This window comes from Dasypus novemcinctus, chromosome 13 (assembly GCF_030445035.2).
Source record: "Dasypus novemcinctus isolate mDasNov1 chromosome 13, mDasNov1.1.hap2, whole genome shotgun sequence".
Lineage (NCBI taxonomy): Eukaryota > Metazoa > Chordata > Mammalia > Cingulata > Dasypodidae > Dasypus > Dasypus novemcinctus.
In genome coordinates, this window is record NC_080685.1 from 60,789,505 (window position 1) to 60,815,642 (window position 26,138).

At 36.4% G+C, this 26,138-nt stretch overlaps 1 protein-coding gene across 5 annotated transcripts in view; it reads right to left on the reverse strand.

Moving 5' to 3' along the window:
- Positions 1 to 26,138, reverse strand: part of ACBD6 (acyl-CoA binding domain containing 6) — a 341,903-nt gene that overhangs the window by 201,241 nt on the left and 114,524 nt on the right. For all 5 annotated transcript variants that reach the window (XM_071207590.1, XM_058274820.1, XM_058274822.1 and 2 more), the window contains exon 5: positions 11,181 to 11,286. In XM_071207590.1, coding sequence (XP_071063691.1) covers positions 11,181 to 11,286 — 106 coding nt within the window. The remainder of the gene's footprint in view (positions 1 to 11,180; positions 11,287 to 26,138) is intronic.

The following is a 26,138-nucleotide window of genomic DNA, read 5'->3' on the forward strand; positions in this document are numbered from 1 at the left end:
GAGTTCTCCTCTGTTAACTAAGTGATAATACTGTCCTACCTCAGACAGATGAATGACTCTAAAGTGCTTTGAAAGTGCAGGGTGGCAGCTAACCTATTAAGTGGTATTACTTTATTACTATCTGGAAAACAGAGTGGGTCTTAATATTTTAAATGCTTCTGTTTTATCCTTAGTTACTTGTCCTTAACCATGTAAATTTTTTTAAAATTAGATTTTCTCCCAAATATCGTAAAATTGAATGGAAAGAGATTCTACTATAAAATGAGTCTTGATTTTTATGGCATGTTGAAATCAGATACAAAGTACATAAATCATACATATAGTAGCCAAAAACACAGCAAAGTTGGTATGTTTATATTTATAAGAGTTGTCATTTTGCTGTTCTACCAAAGACAGATGGTATGGAACTGTCTATAATTAAAAAACGAAATACTGCAAATAGGTCAACCTAAATTTCTCTCTGCAAAAATTGAGTTTCAACTCAAAACTGTAGCAGATTGTCTTCAGTTACCAATAACATGTAATGTCTCCTTTCCCTCTATCCTATACCTATCTTCTATACCTTTGTTGCTATTGCATAGTGAGAACTCTCATATCTGTAACCACCAGAAATGGCACAATGCCTACTACTTCCAATGTTGTTTCAGAAACTCTACTTTAAGGGAAGTACTTAAAGATCCCAAGATGTACCCAGCATGGAACTCAAAACTTGTTTTAGGATAATTTATTTACCAGCATTAAAAAGAAAACCACACACCACAATATTTGATACCTATTTAAAACCAGCAACTACTTGATCTCTTCCACTGGCTAGAAGTGGGGCAGGGATAAATGGTGTTGCTGAATTATCAAGGAATTGAGAAGGATTTTAAATAAGCTACTTTCAAAAATCCCTCATGAGCAGCATTTGTTAAGACATAATATAAGTAGCTTAAGGGTAAAGGGATAAGCAAAAGAGATATTTCATTCTGCATAAAATAAGTAATAACAAGTTGCCATGGAAACTGCCCAGGTGTTCAACAGAAGGCAATGGATAAATAAATTGTGGTATATTCACATGATGGAACATTACTCCGCAATAAAAAAGAAGTACTGATCCACACAACATGACTAAATCTCAAAAAACATGCTGAATGAAAGAAGCATACAAAAGAGTTTGTATGAATGATTCCATTTAAGTTCTAGAATTGGCAAAACTAATCTATAATAGAAGAATATCATAACAAAAGTTCCCATTGTAGAACTGGGAGAAAGAATTGACTGGAAAGGGGCATGAGGGAAGTTTCTTGGCTGCAATCTTCTATACCTTGATAGGAGTTTTAGTTATATACAAGTATGCATCTGTCAACATTCACTGAATGTACACTTAAGATTTGTGCATTTCATTGTACACAAATTTTATCCTGAAGGAAAAACAGTAAGCAAATAGTGAATTCCAGTTAATGATATGTATGCTAAAGCACTTAAGCAGAAATGCACTGTTGTCTGCAACTTACTTAGAAATTCGTCAAAAAATAAGATAGACTTGGGGAGCAGATGTGGCTCAAGTGGTTGAGCTCCTGCCTCCCACATGGGAGGGACTAGGTCGGGTTCCCAGTGCCTCCTGAAAAAACAAAAAACAAACAACAAGTAAAACAAATGAAAAAACCAACTCAGGGAAGCCATGTGGCTCAGCGGCTGAGGGCCAGCTTCCCATATATGAGGTCCCAGGTTCAATCCCAGGTCCTGGTACCTAAAAATAAATAAATAAGATAGACTGAAGGACTAACAGAAAGATGGTAAGATATCAATAAAGCAAACATAGTAAAATACTAATTGTAGATTCTAGTTGGTAGATATACAGGTTTTCACTGTAAAATTTTCAAATTTTCTATATGCTTAAAATTTTTCAAAATAATGTGCTGGGAAAAATCGAACAAAAAATAGGTTGGTGAAGCTTTTAAGATTTAAACTATTTTCATTATTTTCTAATTTTGTATTGTTAAGTAAAGTAAAATGGATCTGCATTGAGCTTTGCCAGGAGGGACCCCTTTCTGAGAAAGGATTTTCTAGAAGACAAAAACAATTGACCTGCATGGGCTTTTTGAGAAAATGGACAAATGGGATCTATCCTACAAAACTGCAGATAAGCAACAGCTAGTGATAAACCAGTATCAGTTCAGGAGATATAGCTTATCAGAATGAACAAACATACCATACTAATCAATGTATATTTGCTCCCCACTTTGTAAGACCCCCACTATGCAAAATGGAAACAATGTCAGTCAGAACATTTCCTCATTTGCTTCCATATTTGCCCTATATACACAGCTCCTTATCACTTTCTGTTTAGGGCTGCCCAATTCCCAAGTTGTTTGTTGACCAAATAAGGTTTAACAAAACTTTGTAAATGCCTCAGTTTATCTTTGACTGTATTAAATAAGAGATTCTGATGTTAAGTATGTCCCATGGGCTTGCTTTTTAAATGCTGTTGTAGGAGTTGTGCAAATGAGCCAAATTTGACAATTTGTAAAGTATCTCTCAATGTGTGAATGATCGAAGTTCCTTCAAATTAATATTTTAATCAACCACACTACCAAAATCACGTATATTCTAATGTGAGCAGAAAGATATTTGAGACAATGCACTTTTTTTCCTTCTTCCTTTCTCATAGCTTAAATAAAAACATAAATTTAGCCTTGGTATACTGACCCTGCCTCTTAAATCTTCTGCTTTCTCTGTTAGGTTAATACTGTCAGTTTTACCAGGTTTGCAACAGTTTCTCAAGCCAAAAGCATGTAAATTGTATTCTGACAGGAACCACAGATTTAGAACAAAGCAAGAAGGGAAAGGAATAAGAGTTAAGAGAAAGGTGACCTCCTTCCAAGCAACTGAAAGAATCAAGGTACGTATGGAAAATGGCTAATGATAAAATTATACCTTGAAAATAATAGAAATTAAAAAAAGAAGTAATTCAATAAAAGAAGAATTTTGGGGAGTATCAGATAAGAATGTATGGAAAACAAGTGAAATGGTATATGGACTGCTTTTGTGGGGGAAGGCTGCATTGAAAAATGTAATATCTTTTGCTAAAATTACATTGCGACTGGGGAGCAGATGTGGCTCAAGCAGTTGAGTGCCTGCTTCCCACATAGGAGGTCCTGGGTTGGGTTCTGATGCCTCCTGAAAAAAAAAAACAACAAGCAAAACAAACAAACAAAAAAACCAACTCAGGGGAGCTAATGTGGCTCAATGGTTAAGTGCCTACTTCCCACATACAAGATCCTGGATCAATCTCCAGCTCTGCCTCCAATACCTCAAAAAAATACATAATAAAATAAAATTACATTGCGACTTTTCCTCTCAAACAAATTTAAATGAATGTACAGGTTTAAAATACTACTTACATTTCTTCAATAGGCATGTATCTAGTGTTTATTATATATGGCAATAACCTGAGAAATAATGTGTATGACAAGAATTATGCAGATATCATTTGTTTGCTGTTTAATAAGAAATATTCTGTTCATATCTTAAATATACTTTATGAATTATTTAAATCATTCTTTCCCTTTAAAAAATATTTTTTGGAAGAACCATAAATATTTGGCATGTGGGAAGAACTGTATTAATATGGCTGAAAAGATAAAATTCAATCACATTTTAAAAAATGAATAGGCTTTATTATCTTCCCCACTTCACTTTTCTCTTTATATCCTCTACCTCAATTTCCAAGCATTTCTGCAAATGGTTAAACATACAAAAATTTTGTAATTTAAATAAAAAATCAGTACACATAACACCATGGCTATAAACTTAGTCCCTGAAACATGGTATATAGATAACTTGCTGTATAATAAATATAACATAGGTTTCTTTTTCTGTTATAAAACAGACACTGTCCTAATCACTATATCAGTAGAATTTTCTCAAATTAGAAATATGTCTTAATTAGTAGTAATTACAATCTAAATGAATAAAATATATATACATGAGGAACTAATGCATAATAAAAGGGCTTTATTTGAAATATGAATGCATTTTATTTGAAAAATATTTCTGATATAAACATTTATATCAGAATATGTATTTGTTCATGTAGTTGTACTAAGATGGTTACCAATCTAAATATGTTCACTTCAAGCAATACAATAATTGTGTTTATTTCAATGTGTGGTAATGCAAATACAGCTTATCATTTTACGAATAACTGAGTTTCTTTAGGTTCTCATAGCAAATTTTAAGAGCAATAGCTATAATTTTTAGCCCTCTAAGGTCAAGACAAAATGAATTTGAACCTGTTGGATGAACATTTTAAATAAAGATGATACATCATCTCAAAAAGTCCTAGGCAATCAAGTAGTGTAATATGTCAAGTTCAAATATCAGATCAATAAATACCAAAAAGAACTGGATATCCTTTTGAAACTATAATTGTTACCTAAACTATTAGAATAGGGATAGGTCTTTTTACTGATAAGCGGGGATTAAAAGTATTTAGCTAACAGCTTAATTTTGAGGTTATACACTTTTAGCCCATCATCAAGGCTTACCAACTTGTCATTTTATTTATTAGAGCTTTAAATGTCATAAAGCAGTGCCATTTTAGGATGTTAAGTATGATTCTGATTTTAAGTTTCCATCTCCCTTTTGTCCTGAAATTAATTCATATGAATCCCTGATTAATACTAAAAGGACATGCCATCAGTATTCAAAGCCCAATCTGAGTTGTCATGGCTGAGAAGGCAGAAATCTGCTTGGAGCAATGAGAGAACCCAACTGAATTCTTGGCGTCTCAGTCTATGAATGTGTAAGCACTTCATCTGTTCATGGAAACACAATGTTCCAGCAGGCTGGGGGTAAAAAGGTAGCTGCATAGGTGACAAACTGAAAGAGATGAGAAGCAGGACTACACTGAAGAAACCAAATGACAGAATCGATGAAATTTAGAAGTGTTCCTTTTATTTTCACAAATAAATTATTATTTAATGTAGGATATTTGTGTTCTGGATATTTATTCTGTTCCTATCATACTGTCCAATGATAATGACCTTTGCAGAGGCCACATGTGGATTTGACTTTTAGTACCATGTTATAAAAGAAATTGTTGAAAATCAGAGCAAAACAAAGCAGGGCCAATAGGAAATTGTTTATCGTTTTGTTTTTTTTTCTCTCCCCTTCCCCCCCCGCCCTGCCCTCAGTTGTCTATTCTGTGTCCATTTGCTATGTTTTCTTCTGTGTCCACTTCTATTCTTGTCAGCGGCACAGGGAATCTGTGTCTCTTTTTGTTGCATCATCTTGCTGCATCATCTCTCCATGTGTGCAGCTGCCACTCCTGGGCAGGCTGGCCTTTCTTTCGCGCTGGACAGCTCTCCTTATGGGGAGCTCTCCTTGCATGTGGGGTTCCCCTGTGGCGTGAGTGGCACAGCACTCATTGCGTGCATCAGCACTGTGCGCGTGCCAGCTCCGCATGGGTCAAGGAGGCCCTGGGTTTGAACCACAGACCTCCCATGTGGTAGGTGGATGCTCTATCCCTTGAGCCAAGTCCGCTTCCCTGTTTATCATTTTTTTAAAAAATCCAGTTGTGGAAAGAATGAATACTCTCCCAGACCTGGATTTTCATTTATCAGTTGTGTGCACTTGAGCAAGTAAATGAATTTAGTTCCTATCTATAGAATGAGGATAATATTTATTTGCCTTGCAGGATTGTTGTGAAGATAATATGGCGATAAGGGAAAGTACTCTGTAAACCATATATAATACACCCCATTCAATGTATTATTAATTTTTACTTGAAATATGGAAGAAAAGGAATCATATAGTATATACACAATGATTTTCAGAGAACAAAACATGACCTTGTGAAGTTAAGGGGCTTCTCTTCATTTACCTCATATTATTTATGAAGAATAATAAATCTAGCTAAAAATAGAGTTTTTACTATATGTGTCAGGAACTTGTTAGGTGCTCCATACATACTAACTCATTTTATTCTCAAAACAATCCTGAAGATTATTTTTTTTTATTAAAGATTTATTTTTTTATTTATTTCTCTCCCCTTCTCCCCTTCCCCCAATTGTCTGCTCTCTCTGTCCATTAGCTGTATGTTCTTCCGTGACCACTCCTATCTTTATCAGCAGCATCGGGAATCTGTGTTTCTTTTTGTTGCATCATCTTGTTATGTCAGCTCTCCATGTGAGCGGCACCATTCTTGGGCAGGCTGCACTTTCTTATGCGCTGGGCTGCTCTCCTTACGAGGCGCACTCCTTGGGCATGGGGCTCCCCTACGCGGGGGACACCCCTATGTGGGGGACACCCCTGTGTGGCACGGTACTCCTTGCACGCATCAGCACTGCACATGGGCCAGCTCCACATGGGTCAAGGAGGCCCGGGGTTTGAACCATGGACCTTCCGTGTGGTAGGCAGACGCCCTATCCATTGGGCAAGTCCGCTTCCCCTAAAGATTATTATCCCCATTTTACAGATTAAAAAATTGAAAGAGTCAACTTGAACCTATGTAGTTCATTTCTTCACTTTATTCTATAACACCTCTACTTATTCATTAATTATCATTAGTTCATCAAATAATTATTGAGCATATGGTAAATGCCAAAAACTATGACAGAAACATTTTCAACAAGCAAGATCTCGAAACATTTACCTTTCTCAGGAAGCTTCTGGGTGAAATGTTCCATAAAAACTGGGAAATAAACAATAAAAGAGGGAAGATATGGGATTCAGAAAACAGAAAGATCCCAGAGAGAGAAAAGAATTACCAGGACAGAAGTAAAGAGAAAATTCCTGGATGAGATCTTTGCAAGAAAAATGTGAAACTGATTACTTGATGTATTTGCACGGAGAGAAGTTTTGTAGCTCTAGTGGGCAATCTGGGATAAGAATTAATAATACGAATATAGAAAACTGAAAAAATGTTTAAAAGAGCAATTATTAATCTTAAGAAAAACAATGTACAAGAAGGAAAATCTAAATATAATATATAAATTGTGTATTATTCATAATTATATAATTATTCATTCTCTCCCACCCTTGTCTTGCTTCCTCTAAATAACAACATACTTCCATCCCACTGAATTGGAGCTTGACCTCATGACTTGTTTTAGCCAAAAGAATGTGAGCAGATGTGACACATGCCATACCCAAGCAAATGCTTTAAATGTATTTATGAGGTTTTGCTCTGTTTTTCTTTAGGCTTCTGCCCCAGATATTATCTATTCAGTGAAGCTAGATCCCAGAATGAGAAGACACATGAAACCAAGATGAGCTAAGTAGAACCAATGATAGCAGAACCCAGGAGAGCCTAAGAAGACCCAAAAACTTCTGAAATAAGGGCAGAAAATAATTTTTTTTTTTTTTGGCTGTTGTTTTAAGTCACTGGACATGCGGGTTTGATGCTAGAACAAAATTTGATTAATACACATACTACAGTATATACCTTGGCAATGAATAATATTCATATAGTCCTTATAAACATTGATTCAATTTATACACAATCAAAAAATAAACTAAAAGTTGTAATGTAATTGAGGAAGGTTGGAAAGAGGAGGAAAAGGAATAAAACCATAAAATTCTAATATAACAAGAGGAAATCAATAATGTCTAAAGCTGAAAAAATGGAGATACAAATATATTATTTAGAATTATGTAAGTAAACTGCAGAAGAAACAACTAAAAGAACTGAAAGTTTTTGCCTCAAGGAGTTAGAATCAAATGTGAAAAGGATGCAGGCAAAGTAGTACTATTTTTGACATAAAACTTGCAGTACTACTTGATTTTTTTTTTGAATGATATAATTATTAGTTTTATAAAAAGCTTAACTGAAAAGCATAAAAATGAAAAACAGCAATAAAATCAAGGGACACGCCTACGGTCATGGCAGATGGCTCTGGAGTTCAGTGCCTCCTTGCCAGTGGACCCTACTTTGGAGTGTGATCAAGTTGGACTCAGATGTGACCTTGCTACGCATGCCTCTTCTGTCACTTTTACTGAACCTGTGGTTGGTGCTGGGTCTAAGCTCCCTCTTGATTTAGAGGTGCAGTGGACATCACCATCCCAGGGTCCACAGGATGGAGGAATATAATATGAATTAGAGTGATATATAATATGGATTACTGGAATATAATATGGATTACTGGTATTCAACTACACAACTACTGTGACTCTAGCAATGGAAGAAATTGTATCATTGATGGGGAGACAGTGGCCAGGGGAGTTGCTGAGGGTAGGGAGAGGGAAGAAGTAGTGTGATACGGGGGCATTTTTCGGACTTGGAGTTGTCCTGAATGATACTGAAGGGACAGATGCAGGACATTATATATCCTGCCATAATTCACTGAATGGGCTGGAGGAGAGTGTAAATTACAATGTAAACTATAATCTATGAGGTGCAGCAGTGCTACAAAATGTATTCATCAAATGCAATGAATGTGCTACACTGATGAAAGAGGTTGTTGATGTGGGAGGAGGGGGTGGGGAGTGGGGTATATGGGAATCATATTTTGTAATGTAACATTCTGTGTGATCTATGTATCTTTTTTTAAAAAAAGACAATAAAAATAAATTTAAAGAAATATCAGGGGACACAATTCTGCCTGATTTACTGAAAAAAAAAAAAGGTATTTTGATTCTGAAAGTAAAAAAAAAAAATCCAGTTGGAATAGAAGACCTCGTTTTATTATTTCATAACTGGGCTTCTGATTTTTTTCTAGCTGCATATTTCTTGACTGTGTTTCATTATTTAGTGGCAAGCAAACAATATTACTGGTCCCTCTTTATTCTAGAATTTCAGTTCTATTTTTTCAATTCCAGAAGTAATTAACAATATATTACAGGAAAGATGTTGCATAAAAGTGAGAAAAAATTAATGGCTAACTTGTATAAGGAGCTCTAAATAATCTGTAATAATCTGTAATATGTAGTTACATATTACTTGATTATTTATCTGCTTTATAGACTGTCTATGATTACTGCATATACTCTTCCTATCATCATCTTTTGAGCATTTCAATCATCTTTCACAGCATCATCAAAGAATGAGGAAGGTGATTAAAAGTGAATTAGACTTTACACCCAAAGCACAAGCAACAAAAGAAAAAAATAGACAAATGTGACCTCATCATGATAAAAAAAAAACTTTTGTGCATCAAAGGACTTCATCAAGAAAGTAAAACAGGGAAACGGACTTTGGCCCAGTGGTTAGGGCGACTGTCTACCATATGGGAGGTCCGCGGTTCAAACCCCGGGCCTCCTTGACCCGTGTGGAGCTGGCCATGCGCAGTGCTGATGCACGCAAGGAGTGCCTTGCCACGCAAGGGTGTCCCCCGCGTTGGGGAGCCCCACGCGCAAGGAGTGCGCCCGTGAGGAGAGCCGCCCAGCGTGAAAAGAAAGTGCAGCCTGCCCAGGAATGGCGCCACCCACACTTCCCGCGCTGCTGACGACAACAGAAGCAGACAAAGAAACAAGACACAGCAAATAGACACCAAGAACAGACAACCAGGGGAGGGGGGGAAATTAAATAAATAAATTAATTAATAAAAATAAAAAAAAAGAAAGTAAAACAACAACCTATACATGGGAGAAAATATTTGGAAAACACATATCCAATAAAGGTTTAATATTCAGGATATATAAAGAAATCCTTCAAATTAACAAAAAAAAAGACAAACAATCCAATTAAAAAATGGGCAAAAGACTTGAATAGTCATCTCTCCAAAGAAGATACACGAATGGCCAGAAAGCACCTGAAAAGATGCTCAAAATCATTAGCCATTAGGGAAATGCAAATCAAAATCACAATGAGATACCATTTCACACCCATTAGAATGGCTGCTATTTTAAAAAGGTACGGGGGGTGGATTTCAAGAGTTGAAGAGTATATGGAGAAATGGGAAAACTCATTCATTGCTTGTGGAGATATAAAATGGTGTAACCCTTGTGGGAGACAGTTTGGCAGCTCCTCAAGAAGCTAAATAGAATTACCATATGACTCTGCTATCCCACTTCTAGGATATAACCAAAAGGGCTGAAAGCAGGGACTCAAACAGATATTTGCACACCAATGTTCATAGCAGCATTATTCACAATTGCCAAAAGATGGAAGCAACCCAAGTGTCCATCAACTGATGAATGGATAAACAAAATGCGGTATATATATGCAATGGAATATTATTCAGCTGTACAAAAGAATGAAGTTGTAGTACAAGAGATCAAGATGGATGAACACTGTTGACATTATGCTGAGTGAAATAAGTTGGACACAAAAGGACAATATCATATTATCTCACTGATATGAAACAATTAGAATAAGCAAACTCTAGAGAATTAGAACCTACAATAGAGTTTACCAGGGGGTAGGGTATGGAAAATTAAGACTTAAAATGTACAGGGCTCCTGTTTGGAATGATAGAAATGTTTTGGCAATAGATGGTGATGATGTTATCAAAATAATGTGAATGTAATTAACAATATTGAAATATATAGCTGAATGTGGTTAAAAGGAGAAATATTAGGTTGTATATATGGCAACAGAATTAAATTTTTTAAAAAAATCCATAGACCTGCACTGCACAGCTTGAACTGTAAGTTAAACATGGACTATATTCTACAATACAAATATAAAGATGTGCTCTCATCAATTATAATAAATGTTCCAAACCAATACAATGTGTTAATAATAGGTGGTATTTGGGAACCCTCTATTTAATGCACGATTGCTCTTACAATCTAATAAAAAAAGTGAATTAGTAAATTCTGCTCCTTTTTGGCAACTATTACTCAGGGACAGTTTAAGTTTAATATGTGAACAGTTTTATTCAGAAAACAAATAAGAAATCTATTTTACAAAATAAGTTACTATAGGATTCCATGAAATAGTGGGCCCATATGGATATACAAATATCCTGACACATATTTTTCTAGAAATATTATTACTGAATTAAGTACAATATTCCTTGTTTAAGGTATGTTTGAAAAAACTACTACAGCTATTTATAAACATGGATAAAATGTTGTATACATACACAGAAAGCATTTTAACCAGGTGATACCATCTCATTTAGATATTCCAATTTGCTCTTAGCCATAGTATATTTTAAGTTGTAGTTCACAGATCTGTCATTCAGAAGACAACCCTGGGGCACAAGAACAAAGCATAAGAAAATAATAAACAGGATGTATTTTCATACCTCTTCATCTTCCATATTCACATCCACTTTTTTTGATGTAATGGCTTTGGTTATATGGTCAATGTTGTTTTCCCTGCAGTAATCAAATATGTTCTTGTCTTCTTCCCTGATTAGAGCAAAAAAAAAAAAAAAAAAAAAAAGGTGTTTAGCTTATCAGATAATACGTAAAAATCACATATTTTTAACACAACCCGTTTGCTGTTGACATAGATATTACTGGAATCTCTATTTTGATTAAAAAATCTACATGAAGAAAAAGGGATTTTCAGTAAGACATGATATATCTCTCTGAAAAGACTGAAATTCTTAGCAGCTATAATTAAAAGGAAAATCTTCACCTGTTTGTTTTAACAAGTTTCACTAGTATACTAACATAACATCTTGAAGTAGATTTTCTCAGTGCTCTTTCTTTCCCCAGTTATTTTTACAGGCTGATAGGTACGTATTTCTTCTGACTCAGAATTTGCAATTATAGCATTGTAGTAAGATGGAAGATTTTGATATCTCATTTACTATTGTCTGCACTGAGGTATCCAAAGGTCAGGACACAGCCGACAACTTGCGTTAAAACAATGGTCCTTAACCTTTTTTGTTCTATAGACCCCTCTGCCAGTTAGGTGAAAACCATGAACCCCTTACTAAGTCCACAATATACTATGTATTACTTAATAAATATATCACACCTACAACAACCTGCCCCCACAAGAATAATGGTTTTTTGAATTTCAATTCGAGCTCACGGACCCCTGGTTAAGAACCCCTGCATTAAAAGAAAACAGAATAAGTTGATTTTCACACAAGTCTAAAAAATGTATATACTAAAGTAATTTTCTTTTAAGAAAAGATAATTAATTAGAAAAAAATGAAGCACTGCAAAATCTTTTATGAGATAGTAGAAACAAAGACTGGAAACAAAATCTGGGAACCAATAATGTAAGTGGTACTATTCTAAGTATATCATATGTTTTAACTAACTTAAGTTTATCCAACAATGTCACTTTACAAAAGAAACAAGAGGTTAAATGGCCTGCCAAATGGCACCACATTTGTCAATGGTAGAAATAGAGCTAAAACCCATTCAGAGCCAAAGACAGTTTTCTTTCCTAACTAATCAGCTATAGTCTATTTCAGAATCCAAAGCAAAAGTTCTTAACATCGGTGCTATGAGCCCTATAAAATAGTATACAGAATTGCAGGCATAAACATATGTGCATTTTTGGGGGGTGTGGGTGGGGGCAGGGGCCGTAGCTTCAATTGGATTCTCAAAGGGAACAGTGATTCCATTCATTTGGAATATTAAAAATGAAATGTCCCTTATGTAGAATGAATTTTCTGGGTAAGAATAAAAAAATACATTTTGAGTTCCAAAACTCAAACTAGTGCATTTTATAAACTGCAAGGCCACAGCTTCCATGCATCGGAAATCAAAACACCTGGCCGTAGGAGTCCTTATACCTTAATGGCCAATTTAAACATCTCCTACGCTATATAAAGTTATTTCCAGTCATAACTCATTTTCTTAAAACACACTGCTTTGACATCAACCATTTAAAACCTTCTTTAAATTTGACATATTTTATTGAGCAGGACACTGGACATTTTATTAAGCAAGACACTAAGCATTGTTTATAACAGATATAAACAATAAAGTATGCCTTATAAAATTTGCATTATCAATAACATATGGAAGAATTTGATCCTTATATAGATGTGTAAGAGTACAGAGGAGAAACACCCAGTTTCAAGCTGGAGGAAAAAAAGGAAGGTTTCAAGGAAGAAATCATATTTAATAGGAATATATGGTCACTTGAACATACCCTGTTTTACAGAAGAGAAAATTTGTTCCCAGATCATTTTTCTGTAAAGAAAATACAGAAGTCTGAGGCCAAAACCCCAAGAAACAGTTTTATTTTTCAATTAGGGCTGCCTGCACAACTTTATTTAAACATCATCAAAAACACTGCTTCTAGGGAAACAGATGTAGCTCAAGCGTTTGGGCTCCCGTCTACCATATAGGAGGGTTCAGGGTTTGATGCCCAGGGCCTCCTGGTGAAGCAAAGTTGGACCACATGGTGAGCTGGCCCACACAGAGAACTGCCCCGCACAGGAGTGCTGGCTGACAGAGAGAGCTGGTGCAGCAAGATGACGCAATAAAAAGAACCACAGAGGAGAGACAATAAGAGATGAAGCAGAAAGGGAGCTGAGGTGGTGCAAGAAAATGATAGCCTCTCCCTCACTCCGGAAGGTCTGATGATCAGTTCCCAGAGCCACATAGTGAGAATACAAGCAGACACAGAAGAACACACAGCAAAAAGACACAGAGAGCAGACAATGGGGGCAGGAGGAAATAAATAAATCTTTAAAAAGCAAAACAAAACACTACGTCTATGAAAAAGTATTCAGTGTTCCAACTTTGGAAGAAAAGGGACTTATTCCTTCAATCCAGTAACAGAGAGACCCCTCTACTTCAAGAGGCAGCAACTGTGAGAGAAGGGACAGTGTCATTCTAAGTCATAAAAAATATATACTACTCACCAGTTGTTTTGAATTTGAAAATAATTAGGAGTTGGTGGTGGGGAACAGAAAGGAAAATAAGGATGATCCTTGGGATGTGTGCACCCATAACCCAATGCTACCTACTTCATAGATGAGAAGACCTTCTGAATGGTCCCTCTTCCTGAACCCAAATCCCAAATATGCATGTATATTCTGTGTCATAAGCATTAAATGAGAAAACATAGTACAAAATTATTTGTTTGTATTTTTGCTTAACATTTTTTCAATACCTTTCTTGTATATATCATTCATATCAATTATTTTGTTTTGGTATGTGAATTTTTTGGAGGGCAAAGAGTGTTTGCTCATGTATATCTGTAGTTTATCATTCCTAAATACGTCAGGCACATAGAGGTATTTATGAGATGCTTCAAGGTAGTATACACAATTTAAATTATATATTTAAAAAATTTTCAATAAAACCATCTCAAATGTACTACAAAGCTGAGTGACAACTAAAAAAAGAAGGTTAAGTGTTACTTTCAGGGCTTAATAGCAAAATATAGATCTCACTCTCACCCTACCCCTACCTCCAGTTTTCACTAATGTGTCAGCAACCTGTCTTTATACGATATCACCACCTAGTGGCCAAAAGGGAGAAATGTCTGGCGCAATATTCCACATCTCCGTTCTTCATCTTAACTCAAAAGAACTGTGTACACACAGTGTACAAATCAAATACCCCTCTCTTTCTCTTTTTGAAAAGACTTATTTACTTATTTCTACCCCTCCCCGTCATCATTTTGCGCTCGCTGTCCGCTCTGTGTTCATTCACTGTGTGTTCTTCTGGTCTGCTTGTCTTCTCTTTGGGCAGCACCGGGAACCAAACCTGAGACCTTCCTGAGTGGAAGAGAGCCCAACAATCTCTTCCGCCACCTCAGCTCCCTGGTCTGCTATGTCTGTTTTTTCTTTTTTAAAGATTTATTTTTATTTATTTATTTCTCTCCCCTCCCCCAACCCCCCCAGTTTTCTGCTATCTGTGTTCATTCGCTGCGTATTCTTCCGTGACCGCTTCTATCCTTATCAGCAGCATCGGGAATCTGTGTTTCTTTTTGTTGCGTCAGCTCTCCATGTGTGTGGTGCCATTCTTGGGCAGGATGCACTTTCTTTCATGCTGGGCGGCTCTCCTTACGGGGCGCACTCCTTGCGCGTGGGGCTCCCCTACACAGGGGATACCCCTGCGTCGCACGACACTCCTTGCATGCATCAGCACTGCGCATGGGCCAGCTCCACACGGGTCAAGGAGGCCCGAGGTTTGAACCACAGACCTCCCATGTGGTAGGCAGACACCCTATCCATTGGGCCAAGTCCGCTTCTGTTATTACCTCTCCTCTGTGTCTCTTTTTGTTGTGTCAGCTTGCTGGCCCAGCTCTCCACATGGCCAGCACTCCTGCATGGGCCAGCACTCCTGCACAGGCCAGCTCTCCGCTCAGGCCAGCTCACCACACATGCTAGGTTGCCTTCACCAGGAAGCCCCAGGAATCAAACCCTGGACCTCCCATATGGTAGACAGGAGCCCAAATGATTGAGCCACATCCACTTTCCTCTCTCTCTTTACAATTCAATGTTAAGAGCTCTGTTAGGAACAGATTCATGTTCCCCACAAAGGTCATATTGAGACCCAACCCCTTGTTCTGCTAGTGTGAACCCATTTGTAAAGAGGACCTTTGAGGATGTCATTAGCTAAGGTGTGGCCAAACTGGGTGAGTAGGCCTTTATCCAATATGGCTGAAGTCCTTATACACAAAGGAAATTGAACACAGTTAAAGAAGAGACTATGGGAGCAGCCAGAAGGTGGAAGAGAAAAGAGAAAATGCCACCATGTACACTGCCATGTTACTGAAAAGCCAGTGATTGCCAGTCAGTCAGAAGACCTCAAGAGGAAACAAGCCTTCTAATTTCTGAAGCCATGAGCCAATAAATTCCTGTTATAAAGCCAACCCATTGCACGGCATTTGTTTTAGTACACGGGGAAGGAAAAAAGCACAATACATTCTTCCACAGGCAATCTTTTCCCTTTATATCCATAATTATCTTAAAAGAAACATGTACCAATAAGTTCATTGACTATGAAATACAGTAGAAAAGAAAAAAAAAGAAATACATAGAGCCTCAATAAATGTTCCTGTCTTCTGTATCTTTTCACTTTATCCTCTTTTCTCAAGGTTCTTACCCAGTTATCTTTCTCTCTCTTTTAAGTTTGAATCAGAAAATTTGTTATATTACTTCTCTATGGATGAATATGAGTTGTTAGCGAGGCTACCCTCAAGGTTGTCTGACATTCTCCAAAGCACAAGGCACAGAAAGTGTCTTAGATTACTCCAAGCTTTCTGAAATAGACAGAAAATACATTTATATGCATAAAGGAAAAATCACTGGCTTTCTTTGGAATTCTTTTGAAATAAAAAACATATGGGAAAGAGGGGTAGTATTTAAGTATGGTAGTCTTTTTCTAAGTCCAAGAATAGATCCTTGCCCATTCCTAAAAATGTTAACCATATGACTTTCTACATAGATTGCATTTTTCTATCAAAATATTTTAAATAATAGCTAGGTTCCATGGCAAACCACCTAAAATTCATTTAATTATTTCATCTATGTCATAGGCTTAAAACACATTTATGGGGCTAGCTCAGAAATCTAACAATGCAATAGACATATTCAATAAATGCATCCATTCAATTAAAAAATTTGAGTGACTTACAATTATATATAGAGCATAGTATTCCAATAAAGACAATGAATAATCATTTATTGAATGAATGAAAACAAAGAATACTAAGCCAAAATTTACACAAACATAAACAAATGAATGCATTAATTTCTCAAACTAGGGAATGTATACCTGTGGGCTCTCTAGATACAAAAAGATCTTTAATTGGATATCTAAGTGGGTGTAATTTAAGTAAATCAATTTCCAGCTCAAATTCCAAATGTACTGTTTCCTAAATTGATCTACCTGAAAAGGTACCTGTGGCATATATTTCATCACCATTCTCCTTTTTTCACTTTCCCTTTGGCCAATTTTTTCCCTCCAAGTTTACCAAAGAAAGGCATACATTTCTCTCCTCCTTACTAGGGTATACTTCTAGGAAATATTAATATTATTCACAAGACTTTACTATGATTTAGCAAATGACCATTAATTTAAACTGTTACTTTCTTGCTTAAAAGTTCTCTAATATACTAAGAAAGGTTTGGGTAGGGGGTGTGAGGAATGGAGTATATGGGAACCTCGTATTTTTTAATGTAACATTTTGTGTGATCTTTGTATCTTTAAAAAAAAAAGATAATAAATTTTAAAAAAAGAAAAAAATTAAGTTAGCATTAAAAAAACAGAAAAAGAAAAAGAATGGTTTGGGAAAAATCAACCCCAAGTTTCACTGCCTCAAGATATAAAATCCTACATAGTACCAAATAAAGGGAAAATTTTGGTGAAAGATTGGTCCTGTAACTGAGGCTGGAAGATGGGAGAAGTAAAACAAGAAAAACAAAAAATTAACAATGATAAACTGTCCAATTCTAGTAAGAAATTATATTCATCTAATAATAAATTATCCTTAAAGCTTCACCCATTCATTAAGATACATTTCCAATAAAATGTACTTACGTTTAGTTACTTAACAAAATTTGAAACATGCTCTTTTGATCAAATGTACAGAATAATAATTATAATGGTAACTCAACTGAAAAAAATCTAATGCTTAAAATTTTTGGATAACAAACAAAATTTTTGTGAAATTTGAATTTATACACCTTTTTGTTGCAGAGAATTACATTGGTATGATAAGACTACATAAAAACATATTACGAGAAAATAAAGTTATATGGGAGAAGTGGAATAAAAGGAGAAAAGGGGACAATGCAAAAACTTAAAGAGCTTACTCATGTATTTTGTGGATTTTTTAAACTCTTTTTTATGTAGTACATATATACAACCAAAAATTTCCCATTTTAACTACCTTCAAGCACACAATTCAGAGCCAATAATTATATTCACAATGTTGCACTACCCTCACCACCATCCATATTACCAGAACTTTTCCATCCCCCAAACAGAAATTCTGTACCATTAAGCACTGACTCACCACTCCTCCTTTTCTCTACTCCCAGTATCCTGTACATTACTGTTTCTATGAATTTGTATATTCTAGTTATTTCAAATAAGTGGATCATACAATATCGGTTCTTTTGTGTCTGACTTACTTTATTCATCATGATGTTTTCAAGGTTCATCTATATATCAGAATTTCATTCCTTTTAAAAGCTAAGTAATATTCCATGGTATGAATATATCACATTTTGATTTGTTCGAGTTCCTCCTTTCAATTCTTTTGGGTACATATACCTAAAAATGGGACTAAGAGGTCATATGGTAAATCTATGTTTAACTTTTTGAAGAACAGTCAAACTGTTTTCCACAGTGGCTGTTTTACATTCCCACCAGCAATGTAGAAGGTTTGCATTTCTCTGAATTCTCACCAGTGCTTCTTATTTTCCTTAAAAAAAAAAAATTAGTAACCATTCTAGTGGATATAAAGTGGCATCTCACTGCAGCTTTGATTTGCATTTCCCTAATGGTTAATGATGGTACGCATATTTTCATGTGCTTATTGGTCATCTGTATCTTCTTTGGAGAAACGTCTATTCAAGCCTTTTGCCCATTTTTTGTCTTTTTGGTGTTGAGTTGTAGAAGTTCTTTACATATTGCGGATATTAAGCCCTTACCAAATATATGGTTCCCAAATATCTTCTCCCATTCTGTAGGCTGTCTTTTCACTGTCTTGATAATGTTCTTTAATCCACAAAAGTTTCTAATTTTGATAAAGTTCAATTTATCTATTTTATTCTTTTATTGCTCATGCTTTTGGTGTTAACTCTCTAAATACAAAGTCCTGAAGATAATCATCTATGTGTTCTTCTAAGAGTTTTATAGTTTCTGATTTTATATTTAAGTTGCTGATCCATTTTGAGTTAGCTTTTGTATATAATGCTTTTGCAAAGGACCTATTCTTTCTCTAGTAAGTAGACTTGGCACCCTTGTCCTAAATCAACTGGCCACAGATGCGTGGGTTTATTTTTGAACTCTCAATTCTATTCCATTCTTCTGCATATCTGTCCTTATGCCAGTTCGATGCTGTTTTGTTGACTGTAGCTTTGTAGCAAGTTTTGAAATTCAGCAGCACAAGTCCTCCAACTTTGTTCTTTTTCAAGATGATTTTGGCTATTGGGGGCCCCTTGCCTACTAAGTGAATCTGCTGATTGGCTTGTCCATTTCTGCAAAGGCAGCTGTTGGAATTCTAATTAGGGTTGTGCTGAATCTGTAAATCACTTTGGGTAGTTTGACATCTTATTGATATTAAAGTCTTCCAATCCATGAACCAGGAATCTTTACATTTATTTAGATCATCTTTAATTTTTTCAGCAATAATTTGTAGTTTTCTGGGTACAAGTCCTTTACATCCTTGGTTAAATATGTTTCTAGATATTTTAATCTTTTATTTGCTATTGTAAACAGAATTGTTTTCTTGATTTCCTTTTTGGGTTGTTCAGTGTTGGCATGTAGAAACACACACTGATTCTTGTGTATTGATCTTGTACCCTATCACTTTGATCAATTCATTTATTAGCACTAGGAACTTTCTTACAGATGTTTCTGTATTTTTTTTTCAAAATTGGATTTTTAAAATTAATCTTTTAATTTTTGTATAATTGAAGACCCACATACAGTTGTAAATTCTGTATGTGAGTTCACATACAGAGAGATCCTATTACTCTTTGCTCAATTTCCCTCATTGGCAACATGTTCATGTATTTTTAAAATAGATTATTATAATATTGAGATTTCACTGGACATATCTAAAAGAGTGATCCATTTTTTAAAACTTTTTTAACTTTAAAAAATGTATTGAAGTATATCACTCACACATAAACACACATAAAAATAAGTGTACAGTAATAGCTATGAACTTACAAAACATATATAATATTACATAGGGCTCTCATACCTCAACCTACCACTAATACCTTGCACTGTTGTGAAACATTTTTAACTAATGATTAAAGAGCATCCTCAAAATATTACTCCTAATCAAAGTATCTTACTTTTGGTGTATATTTCCCCAAAAACACTTTATTATTATTTTTTATATCATTTATATATGAACATGCACAAACAATAAGTGTATAGTAAACGTTGTGAACTTAACAAACATGCATAACATCACACAAGGGTCCCATACATCAACCCACCACCAATACCCTTCATTATTTTGAGACATTAGTTACAAATTATGAAAGAATAACATCAAATCTTTCTACTGACTATAGTTCATATCTTACATTTGGTATATTTTCCCCCAAACTCATGCTATTATTATTTTTAAAATATATATTACAGAAATTGTGAACTTATAAAACAATCATGCATATGTGCAGAATTCCCATACAACACCCTTCTATCAACACACCACACCGTGGTGGAACATTTGCTACAGATTCTGACATAATATCATCAGACCATTACCACTAACCATGATCCACAGCATACATTTGGCACACTTTTTCCATACTATCCCATTATCAATACAGTGCATCCTTGGCATAGATGCACAAATATTACAGTACTGCTGTTAACCACAGTCCATATGTCATTCCAGTTGTATTTTTCCCATGCTTCTCCACATTTCCACCAACCTCCAATAGTGACATACATCTCTAGCTCACAAAGGACACTCCTGCATCTGTACCATAAGCCATTATTCTCATCTACTCTAGGTTTACTGTGTTATTCAGTTCCTAAATTATTCTCTAGCTTTCTTTCTTTCTTTTTTTTTTTAAAGATTTATTTTTATTTATTTAATTCCCCTCCCCTCCCCCGGTTGTCTGTTTTCTGTGTCTTTTTGCTGCGTCTTGTTTCTTTGTCCGCTTCTGTTGTCGTCAGCCGCAAGGGAAGTGTGGGCAGCGCCATTCCTCGGCAGGCTGCTCCCTCTTTCGCGCTGGGCGGCTCTCCTTATGGGTGCACTCCTTGCGCATGGGGCTCCCCTATGCGGGGGACACCCCTGTGTGGCACGGCACTCCTTGCGCGCATCAGCACTGCGCATGGGCCAGCTCCACACGGGTCACCGCGGGCCTCCCATGTGGTAGACGGACGCCCTAACCACTGGACCAAAGTCCGTTTCCCTCTAGCTTTCTTTCAATTGACATTTACATCCCTAGGCTATCCTTTTCAGCCACATTCTCTTTTATAAACCAGCTGTTATTCACTAAAATGTGTTACTATCAACTCTATACATTTCTACATTTTTACAGTCACGTTAAACGTTCTGCATACATTAAGCATCAGCAGTCCATCTCAGTCCTCTTATCTTCTGGAAGAATCTACCACCTACCAGTCTTGAAGATGTTTTCCTACATTTTCTTCTAGCTTTATGGTTCTTGCTTTTATATTTAGGGTTTTGATCCATTTCAAGTTACTTTTTGTATATGGTGTGGGAGAGGGGTCTTCTTTCCTTCTTTTGGCTATGGATACCCAGTTCTCCCAGCACCATTTGCTGAATGGACTGTTCTGCCCAAACTGGGTGGGTTTGACAGGCTTGTCAAAAATCACTTGACCATATGTGATGGTCTGTTTCAGAACCATCACTTTGGTTCTGTTGGTCTACCTGTCTGTCTTTATACTAGTACCATGCTATTTTTACCACTGTAGCTAGGTAATATGATTTAAAGTCTGGAGGCAAGAGTCCTTCAACATCCCGTTTCCTTTTTAAGATGTTTCTGTCTATTCAGGATCACTTACTCTTCCAAATAAATATGATAATTGTTCACTCCATTTATTTTAAAAATGCTGGTAGAATTTTTTTGGGGAATGCATTGAAACTTTATCAGTTTGGGTAGAATTGACATCTTAATGATATTTAGTCTTCCAATCTGTGAGCGTGGAATGTTCTTTCAATTATTTAGACTGTTTTAAATTTGTTTTACGAATGCATTGTAGTTTTCTGAATATAAATGCTTTACATCCTTGGTTAAGTTTATTCCTAAATATTTGATTCTTTTAGTTGCTACTGTAAATGGAATTCTTTTCCTGATTTTTAAATCAGATTGTGCATTATCAGTGTCTTTTAAAGTCTTTTTCATCTGATATAAGTATAGTTATTCCAACTTTTTTTGTTGTCTTGTTTTGGTTACTACATGCATGGAATATCTTTTTCCAGGCTTTCATTTTCAACCTATTGGTATCCTTGGGTCCAAGGTGAGTCTCCTGCAGACAGCATACAGACGGCTCATATTTTCTTACCCATTCCACCAGTCTGTGTCCTTTGAATCAGGAGTTAAATCCTTTAACATTCCATGTTATTACCGTAAAGGTCATTCTTATTTCACCCACTTAGACCTTTGGGTTTTATCTGTCATAATTCATTTTCACCACTCTTTTGAGACTTTGAATTACTTTTACTGATAAAAATCTTCATTTCTAGACTCCTTTTCTTTTCAGACTATCATTATTTCCTGCAAGGCTGGTCTCGTTGTTATAAACTCTCTGTTTATCTGTGAATATTCCAAACTTACCCTTTTTTTTTTGAAAAATAGTCTTGCCAGATATAAGATTCTTGGCCAGAAGTTTTTCTCTTGCAGTATATTAAAGTATCATAACACCGCCTCCTTGCCTCTGAAAAACTTAGCACTTAATCTTATTGGGTATCCCTTGTATGTTATGCATTGCTTTTCTCTTGCTGCTTTCAGAATTCTCTTTTTTCTGTGGCATTTGACGTTCTGATTAGTATATGTCTTGGAGTTGGTCTATTCCGATTTATTCAGATGGGAATATGCTGTGCTTCTTGGACACAGATATCTATGTCCTTCAATTGGGTTGGGAAATTTTCTACCATTATTTCTTCAAATATTCCTACTACCCCTTTTCCCTTCTCTTCTCCTTCTGGGACACCCATGACACATACGTTTACAAGTCTCTTGTTGTTGTTTAGTTCCCTAAGCTCTTCTCAATTTTTCCTATTCTTTCTTCATTTGTTCTTTTGTATGTTTGCTTTTGGAGGCCATTTCTTCAAGCTCACCAATTTTTCTTTTGCCTCTTTAAATCTGCTGTTAAATGGTTATAGTATATTTTGAATTTCATTTATTGTACCTTTCATTCCCATAAGTTCTGCTATTTTTCTATGTAGGCTTTCAAATTCTTCTTTGTGCTCACCCAGTATCTTCTTATCCTTAATTTTTTAAAGCTATCTCATTGAATTTATTAAGGATATTTGTTTGAACATCTATGATTAGTTTTCTCAACTCCTTTATATCATGTGGAGGCTTATCTTGTTCCTTTAACTAGGCCATATCTTCCTGTTTCTTGGTATGGACTGTATTTTTTGTTGGTGTATTGGTGTCTTTTGTTGGTGTCTAGTTTACTAGATTTATGTATTCTGGATGCAGTTTCCCTCTTTAGTTTAGGGCTCTCTTGCCTTCCCTGCCTTGTTGGTTGTTGTGCAGGAGCTGAGGATGTAGTTGGTGCTGTTAAGCTATAAAGGCTCAAACTGTCTGTGTGCCCCAGGAACTGATGAAGCTTCTCCCACCTTTCTCTTTTGCCAGGACTTAGGGACAGAACCACAGCTGTGTGTAGTAATCCAAGTTTTGCAGGCCTAGACTGCAGTTGCCCAGAGAGACTGACAAAGCTTGATGTCTTTCTCCCCTGCCTAGGGTGGGGATGGAGCTGTAGGTATGGACAGTAGCCTATGCTGTGTGGGTCCAGAATGACCATGGTTGCCCCAGCAGACTAATGACTATTCAGTCTGTGCCAGCTGAACGTACCTGCAGTTACCTGGAATGACTGATGCAAGTTCCTCCAGCTTCCTTCCTGCCAGAGGTTGGGCTGATGCCTAGGCTAGGGCTGCAATCTGATTTGGGTAGAAAAAAGCTGGTCCCTACCATCATTGTGATTTTCAGCCTGCTCTCTCCTCATACTGGGGGCAGAGCAAATGGCGGCTACCAGCCTCTTTCTGACTTGGACAGGTTCAAACTTTAGGTGTTCTTAGGGTTATACTTTAGCCAGTTGAATTTACAAATCAGTAGCTGAAGTTAGTGGCCAACTGTCTCTTCCTCCCATTTCTGGGAAATGGAGCTTCCAACTCTGGCCACAGACTAGCTCCTGAGGCTGCTTGTGCTGCCAGAGTAGGATGATCACTGGTCTCTGTGGCATGGCCTGTATTTTCAGGGAGAGGCTGGCACAGGTCCCCCCAGCTTACTGCCTGCCAGACGTGGGGCTGGGCCTTATTTAGGCTAGAGCCACAATCCAATCTAGATGGAAAGAAGCTGATCCCTATCAGTATTGTGATTTTCAGTCTACCCTACTTACCTTCATGCCAGGGGCAGAATTAAAAATGGCAGGCCTCTTTGTGACTTGGAAAGTTTCAAACTTTAGCTATCCTTAGTATTATACTTTAGCCTGCCAAATTTTCTAATCAGTAGTTGACATTGGCACCCAACTGCCTCGTCCTTCCCAATTTGTGGGAAGTGGAGCTTCTAATTCCAGCCACAGAATAGCTCCTGAAGCAACTTGTGCTGCCAGTGGAGGATGGGCACTGGCCTTCGCAGCATGGAGTACTCTACTTACGAATCTTCTCACAGACTGGCAGTCTCCTCCTTCCATTCTTTCAAGGATATTGCAGGATGCTCTTCTGGTCTTCTGGAGCCCCTAAACTGGTGCTTTAGATAGCTCTGTATGATTACTAACTGCCCTGTAGCACAAGCTTTCTCTAGGAGTTTCTTACTGTACCACCATCTTGCCAGTTGTCTGATTCATTTATTTTTAAAAATTTCATTATTCACAAAATGCCAGAATGACATTCTTTGCAATTATTTAAACTTTCAATGAAAAAGTCTAGAATTTTTCTTAAAAATTTAAGAGAGAACAAGATTTCCAAAGTTCTTTAAGGGAATACAGCAGCAAAATGCTTTCTTGAATACCACTACTCTAACTCATTATTCTATAAAGTAGAAACCCCAAAGGAAGGAATGAGTTACCAAACCAAGGATGGTCAAAAAAGGCAAAAAGTAACATGAACAGACATCTGCACACTGATGTTCATAGCAGCATTATTCACAACTGCCAAAAGATGGAAACAACCCAGGTGTCTACGAACAGTTGTGGTATATACACATGATGGAATAGTATGCAGCGATAAAAAGAAATTTAGCATATGACAACATGAATGAACCTGGAGGACATTATGTTGAGTGAAGCAAAACAGATACAAAAGGGATAAATACTGTATGATTGCACTACTCTGAACTAAACATACTGTGTAACATATTGTTTGATTCCATTTACATAAAATGTAATATATAAATCAATTTATAAAGATGAAAAAAAAAGATTATGGAAGAGTTGACATTACAGCCTAGTCTTAAAGGATGAACTGAAAAATCCCCCAACTGGTAAAGATTCAGAAGAAGAGGAAGAGAAGGAAAAGCATGAACAAAAAGAGGTATTCAGGGGAACTATAAGCAACTGGATATGGCAGTGTTTTGAATATAAAAGTCAGAGAGGTAAGCACGAGAAGCTCACAAAGAGCCTTGGTATATTATGTATAAGAAACAAATGTGTGACAATTTGAAATTTTTTTATGAAACTCAAATAAGAAAGATTATGTTTTTTAACTAAATCCTCTGAGTGTGAGATTCTTATGATTGGACTATGTCAGGAGTGAGGCATCATTCAGGTTGAGTCTCTACCCCTTCACTGGAGCTGATATAAATGGAGACACAGAGGAAAAGGGAGCCACCATATAACATTGATCCTGCCAATGTAAAAGAAAGGACTGCAGAAAAACAGAAACCCTGAGAGGCTTAAGGAGTGTAGGCCCAGGAATAGATGAGCCCCATGCCTGACAGTTCACAGCTGAACTCTGAAAGAAAGAAGAGCAGTGGAGAATGATAGCAGAGGAGACAAGCCCTATGTGTGGTTGCCCACAGGTAAGCTCCGGGAGATCATAAATTCTGGAAGCAACTAGGTTATAAGGTCCCAGTAGGGCCTTGGCTAAATCAACTCTCAAAATAATTAATCTTCCACTGCTTCATTTTCATATTCACAATCACCTGACTATTAATTTGTCCCATGGACTCACCAATACCTAGAAAGGAGTTACCCAGAGTACCCAAGCACTTTGATCACTACAAAAATACAGCCCTTATTGGAAATAAGATTTTCATTTACTCCTCAGTTTCAGATGAAGTTTATTTTCGTTACTCTTGTCTTCAAGAGTCTGCTCATGCATGGCTGTTTTCTTTTGATCTCTGAAGCTGAAGAATAGGCCCTGATCTATTTTAAATTTTCCAAAAGCACCACCCTGTGAAGCTCTTTAAAAGTCAGTTTTACTAGGATAAAAGCTTACACAG